The following is an 8,618-nucleotide window of genomic DNA, read 5'->3' on the forward strand; positions in this document are numbered from 1 at the left end:
CTTGCAGGTTTACATGCATTTTCCAGATTTATTTTTTTTTTTCCCAAATGGGGCAGGGTGGGGAGAGGAGTGAGGGTGGGTTGAAATTTAAGCAGTAGAAACTGCCAGTTGCTGTAAAGTGCTTCAGGCCTTCAGAACTGGGTATCTTTCACACTCCCTCACGCATGGCAGTGAGTTCATTTATCCGTTAGGAAAAATAAGAACACCAGACCCTAAAGTCCTTCTCTCTGAATAAACTGATAGGCATAGCACAAACTGGTTGCTTGTGGTGAAGATTTGTCGTAAACTAATCTTTTCAGGGCTGTTTTTATGTAGGGAGCTCAGGAAGAGTTAGTCTTTTGGACTTTTCTTTTATAATCTTGTCAGCATCACAGTGACTTTGCTTGTTTTGCTCTGACTGCTTTTGTCACTGCTGTCCTTCTAATAATGCTGCCTGCTGGAAATACGCTGCCTTTAGCCTGGCCTGTTGAGAGAGGAGGCTGAAGGAGGGAGGGAGGGTGTAACAGACAGAAATAAAAGCTTGCATTTGAGGAGTCCCTAAAGAAGCATGAACACAGGATTTTGGGTTTGAAGCCATAGGGAGGAGGGAACCGCTATCTCCTGTGCCAAAATCACTTGGGAAGCTTGAGGGAATGTGATGGTAGAAAGGGACAGCAGAAGGAGCTGGTCTTAAGGAAGCTCTGGTCCTTCCTAAGTTCAGAGCCACCATCAGAATACTTATTAGCGGTAGTTCTTCCCAGCGCTGTAGAGACAAACCTCTGCAGTCTATGAAGAGGACAAATGATTCTCCAAGTATTTCTGTGATTCCAAAGAGTCAGTAAATTGCTAAGCTGGAGAAAATCTGATGGGGTCCAAAAAGAAACACCAAGGTCCTGCCTCAGGGTAGGAATAACCTCATGCACCAGTGTAGGCTGGGGGCAGACTGCCTGGAGAGCACCTGGGCAGGAAGAGACCTAGGGTTCTTGGTGGGCACCAACCCAACCATGAGCCAGCAGACTGCCCTCATAGCAATTAGGCACAGCATTGCCAGAAGGTGGAGGCAGGTGATCTTTCTCCTCTACTCAAGTGCTGGTGAGACATGTCTGGGTGCTATGTCCAAGTCTGGGCCAGCCAGTACAAGAGATACTTGGACGTCCTGGCATGAAGGGCCACAAAGGTGCTGAAGGGCTTGGAGTATCTGTCCCACGTGGGGAGTTGAGCTGGCACTGTTCAGCCTGGGAAGAGAAAGAATCTCATCCATGTGTCTAAATACCTGATGGGGTGGGTGGGGAGCAGGCAAGACAGAGCCAGACTGTTAGTGGTGCCCCATGCCAGAAGAGGAAACAGGCACAAACTTGAACTACAGGAAAATACACTTTAATGTTTTAACTGTGAGGGTGGTGAAACACTGGCACAGGTTGCCTGGAAAAGTTGAGTCTCCTCCTTTAAAAAAAAAACTCAGATCTTACCAGACACTGCCCTGTTTCTCTGCATCAATGTTTGCAGCTGAGAGACTAACATTAAATAGTAAGTGGATTTGTGAAAGGTACACTTTTTATTTTGGTGATGCTCAGGCTTAACTGGGCCTGTATGGCTATATTCACTACAGTAAGAGAAAACTACCTTATTTAAAGTGAAACTAGGTCTTGAACATGGCCTCCACAAAAAGATACACCAACGCATCTAAGTTCCTCTTACATAAAATGGTACCCTCTTAAAATTCTATGAAACTAGCCATCATTTTATTTAACTCATGCTTTACTATTGCTAAGCCTCTTTGCCTTTTCTGATTTTGTAGTTTGTCATTCAAAAATAAATCTATTATTCTTCCACCCGAAGAGTGACGCTTTGAAAGCTTGAAGAGAAGCCTGGGGTAACTGCTTCAGCCAGTTCTCGTGGTCTGAGGCTTCTACTGCACAACTGCGCTTCGTGGCGAATCCTACCCTTGTCAGAGATCAGTATCCCTTCACTGTCATACAATCCAAAAGTTAAAAGATGGCAATTACAACCCAAAAGTTAAAAGATGGCAATTTGGCACAAGTCATGTGTTCTGCAACTTTGTAGGGTACAGATTCCACATTCCATGTATTAAAAAAGTTGCTTCTAGACAGTCAGGTGGGGCCCTGACTTAAATAGCCTTGCCCTGCACAAAGGAAGCGGAAAAAAAGCTTTTTAATTTCAAAGTTTGTGATAAAGCTTAATGTATTCATATTTCCATACTGGAAATAGAAGCATCCATCTCAACAAAAACTTGAGGTGTATCCTGATTACTATTTTAAGAACGACCAAGACAATCTATTTAACCACAGACCATTCTAAAACTCAAACGCTTAACACTAACTCTTAAGTCAGAGCAGAATTCCCATCACCCCTACCTGTTGCTAGATCTGCACAGTCTGAATAGGTAAGGCCTACCATGAAGTTTTCTATCCTCGACTGAAATTTCTGTGTCAAACATTTTAATGGCTGGCTTACCTCATGCTCAGTATTCAGTACTAATTTGAAGAGCAGAATGCCAAAATACTTACAGAATCACACCGTATCTCAATTTGGAAGGGACCCGTGAAGACGATCGCATCCAACTCCCTGCTCCCGGCAGGACTACCTATAACTAAACCATAAGACTAAACATCCTCCAGACACAGCTTGCACTGACAGGCTTGGTGCTGTGACCACTCCCCTGGGGAGCCTGTCCCAGCAACTGACTTAATTGCACTTAATTCTGCCAAGAATCAGCTGAAGGCTTTTATGTTTTACCAATCTTTCTTACACTCAGTACCAAAAGCAAGCAATGTGATTCCTCATCTGGAAACACTATCCTGTACCCACAACCCAAACAAACCACTGAAGAGTACCAAGTGAGTTCTGCCCAGAGCTCCTGAAGATTAGCTTAAGTTTAGCGCCTGGGACACTGCTGAACCATCACACAGGATTATCCTGTTAAAGGTAAATCCTGTTTGTAGAAAAATCAACACGCATGCAAAAGGTTATTATAAATAGGAACTTCTCACTGAAGACATGAATATATACTACAGGTTCTCAAAGGGGATGTGAATCAAGACCAAGGTTTGTGGATCCAGTTTAGTCTAGACTAACTGCATCATGCAGACCACTATTTAAGAGATGGCCAGTAACAATACGCACTGGAAAGTCTCATACTGAAAGTTAGCCACAAAAAGTGTTTATTTTTAGCATCATGTACATCTTTACTTCTGACTTGACTCAGACTTAGATGTAGAAGCTCTCAATGAAGAAAGCCGGCGTCTCTTTGCGATCTGCTCCTGGCGTTTCTCCTTGGCTTCCTGAAAAGCAAAGCAGCATGAAGTAAGCACTGAGATGTTACACATAATCAAACACTTCAAAAGATCCACATAGGAACAAACTACAGAAAAAGCAACTTGAAGAAAGCTAACAGAACAGATCTGTTCAGCCAATAAAGCAAACCACAGCTTCCCTCCTTTACAGATCAGAAGAATTCTAGAAGTATCCAAACCCATACAGACCTATGTCTTTAAACAATATGGACGAGTGTTAGAAATTACAGTAAAAATAATAACACAGAGCTCACAACGTACTAGAGGCTGACCTACTCTCAGTTTCCATCTGGAAATCATGAAACACTCAAGTATTGTGCCAAATATTCCAGAAGTACTGCTTTGGCAGTCACTGCTGTTTTAGCTGCAAGAGCAGACTCATCCAAACAGAAAGCTTCTAGCCACATTATCTTAATCCAGGTCAAATGCTGGATCCCGTTTCTCTACACACTCACTCAAATGCTTGGGCATTTGAGTTAAACTGGAATTCATTTGAACCGAAATTGTTACTGCAAAGCTTAACTTTACAGGCCGTAGCTGTTCACTGTTTTCTTCAAAATCATCTCTCCGTTAAATTAATGGGTCTGGTTAATTTCTACTATTCTAGGACTGGCAAAAATGGATAGAAACACTCACAAAAACATTTGACCAGCAATGTTTATACTCACATTCAGGCATTCCTATTCAAAATGACCTAGGTACAGAGCAGCTCTTATATACAGTAAGGTTTATCAAATCCCTTGATTCTGGGGTATGAGGTATTCTATATAGCCGAGTTATAAGGGCAAACGCACCTTCATTCTCTTGGCCAAGAGTTTCGCATATTCTGCTGCTTCCTCCTTATTCTTTTGGGTGCGCTGCTTCTTCAGAGCAATACGCCTGCGCTTATGTTGCAGAACTCGAGGAGTCACTAGTCGCTGGATCTTAGGAGCCTTGGTTCTGGGTTTCTTGCCTAAAAAAGCATTATGACTCAGCAGAAGTGGCAGATTATCTTCCAAAGAGGCCTCAGGCCCCATCTAGCAAACTTAAAAGAGTAAGTTCCATTTACTGCTAATGTAACACTATTCAGCATATTACACATTATAACAACTCATACTGACTTCAACTTCTTGAATGATTTTCAGGAAAAAATATCAAGTGCTATCAAATGTAGCATTAACAAAATAAGTCTTACTGTTCATGATTCAGTAGCAATTAAGTGTAATGCACCTCTAACTCCCTGCTTGTGGAAAACTCCTAGCTTCTCAACCGGCCTGTCTTAAATCACACCCCCTAGACTTAAAACATTTTAAAGAATATGGAAACACATCACCTAGCTTTCAGAACAAGCTATTACATTCTCAATGTTAAAAAGTTCTTGCAATTCTACATAGGCTTAACGCGTGCATCTCCAAAAACCACATCTACACAGCCCATAACGAGGAAACAAAACACAACACCAGACGCATCTGCAGAATTTCACTACTCAATCCTGCCTGACTTCAGTAGTCACAAGCAACGGCCTGTTGTCCACCAGGATAACATTCCTTAACAGACAGAACAGTTCCTATGATGCAGAAAAAAAAGCAGTCTTTTACCCAACAAGCTTTCACAGCACCCAAGCTTTATCATGTCCTTTCTGCTAAAAATTCCCCCCCTTCTGTTCCCTGATCAAACACAAAAGAACGCAAAACTAAAACCTTACACTGCTACAGACAGGTGGTAAGCAAAACAGTGCCCTCCCAATAAAAGCTCAATTCCAAGACTGGCATAAGCAATGGAGAAAAATCTTGGTATCTTCTCTATATACTGCTTTTTTTCCCTCCGCCTCATAAAAATGTTTCAAAAACATTCCACCTCATATTTAACCTTTTATTAACAATTATTTCTGGATTATTCTTAGAACCTCTAGTAAATATTACTCCAGATTCTACCAAACTTTTGAAAACAAACTGTGCCAAAGCAGATGGAAAGCGAAGAGAGAGGTACAAGAAGTGGGACAACCAGGAAAACTCCACTTTTTATCCGTAAATTACAACTGACAAAGCATAAATTAGACAGGCAACTGCTGATCTACTGCTATAGTATGCTTCGTTCACTGCAGTAGGCTGGACACCTCTTTCCTGATAATTACATGAAACCAAAGAGCTGTAAAATTTGAGTTCTTACCCTCTTTGTTCAGAGGCTTCCTCACAACATACTGACGAACATCATCCTCCTTAGACAGGTTGAACAGCTTGCGGATTCTGCTAGCCCTCTTGGGACCAAGACGACGGGGCACAGTTGTGTCTGTCAGCCCAGGAATATCCTTTTCACCTGTGAGAATATAAATTTAAACATGCCAGTTAATCCTGCATCTACTGAACACCTGCCTCGTTAATGAATTTCAGTCATAAATTTAAAATGCATACAAATTCAAGGTAATACTAGATAATCCTTGGGGTTCACAGGCCAATAGCACCACCCCCAGCTACACTTTCATCATTTAATGTGATCAGATTTCTGGCAGCAACAGAAGTGTTTCAGTGACCAGTTTTAAAGAATGTAATGCTCAGAGGGAACTTCAAAACACATTCACACTCTGAAGTTGGGATTTTGCATTCTACGTAACTTCTCAGCCACTAGCAAGCAGGCTGCTTGCAGATGCCTACTTCTACCTATTGCTTGCTTCACCCAGAGACTTACCCTTCTTCACTATGACCAAGTTCAGAACACTCAAGTTGGCATCAACGATGCAACCACGAACAGATTTGCGTTTTCTCTCTCCAGTTCTTCTGGGGCGATAGCAGGAGTGGCCCTTGCTGAGCAAAAGGCGGACACGTCCATGAGTCAGGACACCTTGCTTCATGGGGAAGCCTTGTTTGTCATTGCCACCACTGATGCGGACAACATAGCCCTACAAAAACACAGAAATACACTTAGTTGCTCACACGTCTCTATTACTTCAAGGAGAAACAGTGGGAATCATCACACACTGTTCAAAACAACGGGGCACTGCACCCATGATTCACGAGAAGTCACTGTTACCACCGATGCAAACACCAACCGTTCAGGAATTTTACTTAACAGATGTGAAAAATAGATCTGCATACCAAGATTTACAATTATTCTACTTATCTTCAAATATATATTTAAAAATTAAATTCCTACCAGTTCAAAGTTTTGTTCAAGCTACAGCAAACTGAATTTTGTCCATTATTGTCTAGCTTTTCTTTAATCCTAAACCTAACCAAAGCCTGTTATCATCTCAAACTGGAAATCTGCATACAACACAAAAGCATCTGTAATAGGGATATATGGATAAAAACAAAGAGAAAAGTAAAGCTTTTGCCTTCCTTGTGGAGGTGGCAGTAGAAAAGATCAACTTGCCCAAATTCAGTTCGACCATCCATATTAACACTCAACTATTCCAAGCCCATCCACCAGGCACAACATGCATTCTCCTCACGCACTAGTAGCAGTTTAAACACAATGAAGGAAATTTTGAACTTGTTCAGTAAAGAAGGGATCAGCAGTTTTACGATATGGATTTAATTTCTCCTGAATTCTAAGATAGCACTCAAGTGAAAAAAATACTGCAGAGAACAGTAAGAAATTCTGAACACAAGGCTTTAAAAAAAAACACAACCAAAAAACTTCAATAAATCAAAGTAGCAGAACAGGCTAGCCTAATCACCGAATTCAGTATATACAGCAAAAGAAACTTTCAACATACTTGCTAAATGTACACCATACAAACACTCTGGTGTGACAACTGCACACTGAAGAAATTTTGTACTTTTAAGCTCCTCAAATACAGCTCTGATACATCCTTCTACATTTCTTACCTTCCACTCCTCACCAAGAGCATCAGCCGCGACCTCCGTGGCCATCCGTTTCTCATAGAATGTTCTCAGCTTGCGCTCATCATCCACTTCAATGAGTTTCTGGCAGCCAGTGGCTGGGAAAGAGATGTTCAGCTAATGGAACAAAAACATTGGATTTAGTTGAAACTTCTCATATAGCACTTTAACAAAAAATTACCGTTTATCTGCTGCTTTCATCTTAGCATTTCGAAGCTGAAATTCCCCATCTGCTCACATGAATGCTTACAAGTCATAACCTGCCATGCTCAGAGAGCCAGGCAGGCCTGTCCTTGGCCGCACTGGGCTCACTCAGTTACACAGAAAACTGCCTGTACCACAGCTGCCGCTTGATAACCTTCAAACAGTCTGCAATCCAGCAAGCCAAGGCGAGGGCACCAGAAACCCGTTCCCTCTCCTTCTGCGAGCCCTTCGCAGGACACGCTGCACCGGAAAATCGCACAAGCAACCTGAGGGGAGCGACACTTGCCGTCGGTGATTGCTTGTGCTTCTCGGCGGCCGGGTCAGAGCCCAGAGCCTCGCTGGCGCCTCACGGCACTTCCCTCTCGAGCACAGGCAGGCATCGGCACAGGCCCAGCTCTAGCGCGCACGGTGCCTCCCTGTTAGGCCTCGCTGCCAACTACGCGGGGCTCACACCGTGAAAAGACCTAAGCGGAGAAACGGCCGCTCCCAGAACACGCAGCCCCACGGCCGGGCGCCAGGAGAGGCTCCACTGAGGGAACCGGGCCCGCGCGGCCGACATGTCGCCCCAGCAACAATCCGCTCCCATCCGCCACACCGAGGCGCTCCGGCCCCGCCGCCAAGGACCATCGTCCCCCGCCAGCGGCCCCGCACGCCGCGCCGGAGCCATTTGTGGCGGGGGAAGCCGAACCTCCCCGTACGCGGCCGCGTCCCCCCGCGCCACCCCACCTTCATCCTCGCCGAGCCGTGCCGCCGCAGGAAAAGGCCGCACTTCCGCCCGCAGTCCCCACATACACGCGCCAACTCTCGCGAGAGCGGCGCGGCCCGTCCCCCGCGCGACGGCGGCCACCCAATGGCGAGCGGGGCTGCGCCAGCCGAGGGGCGTGGCCGGGATGGTGGCTCCCGCGGGCAGGCGGCAGGGTACGCGCCATCGCCGGCTGTGCTGCGATTCCAGAAAAGAGTTCCTCCGCGCCGCTCGCTGCCGTGACCGGCGGCGGCCGCCCGGGGGCCGGGCGTCGCGGCAGGCGCAGGCCGGGGTGCGGGGGGGGACTGTTCCTTCCAATTTTGCTCGCGTTAAGAAAGTGCTGTTTGATTTAAGGGCAGTAGCGTTTCAGAGCCTGACCGGGCCAGCAACCCTCCAACCGCCAGCATCGACGGCTGCCACAGGGGACGCCACTGACATGTGCGCCGCTGTCAGCGGTGTAGGACAAGGCGGGGAGCCGGGCTGGCAGGGGTCCCCGCGGGGGTGCAGCCCGGCCCCGGCGGATGCCCTCTCACCCTCCCCGACTCGCCGGTCGGGGCG

General features: G+C 45.6%; 1 protein-coding gene across 1 annotated transcript; it reads right to left on the minus strand.

Moving 5' to 3' along the window:
- Window positions 1-3,138: 3,138 nt before the first annotated feature.
- Window positions 3,139-8,608, minus strand: RPS6 (ribosomal protein S6). The gene is made up of 6 exons (XM_074569609.1): window positions 8,045-8,608; window positions 7,100-7,231; window positions 5,958-6,168; window positions 5,442-5,588; window positions 4,088-4,245; window positions 3,139-3,281 (listed from the first exon to the last, which is right to left on the minus strand). Exons 1-6 carry the CDS (start codon window positions 8,048-8,050, stop codon window positions 3,186-3,188), a joined length of 750 nt encoding a protein of 249 aa, XP_074425710.1. The 5' UTR covers window positions 8,051-8,608; the 3' UTR covers window positions 3,139-3,185.
- Between the last annotated feature and the right edge of the window lie 10 nt (window positions 8,609-8,618).

Source organism: Larus michahellis, chromosome Z (genome assembly GCF_964199755.1).
Source record: "Larus michahellis chromosome Z, bLarMic1.1, whole genome shotgun sequence".
NCBI classification, from domain to species: domain Eukaryota; kingdom Metazoa; phylum Chordata; class Aves; order Charadriiformes; family Laridae; genus Larus; species Larus michahellis.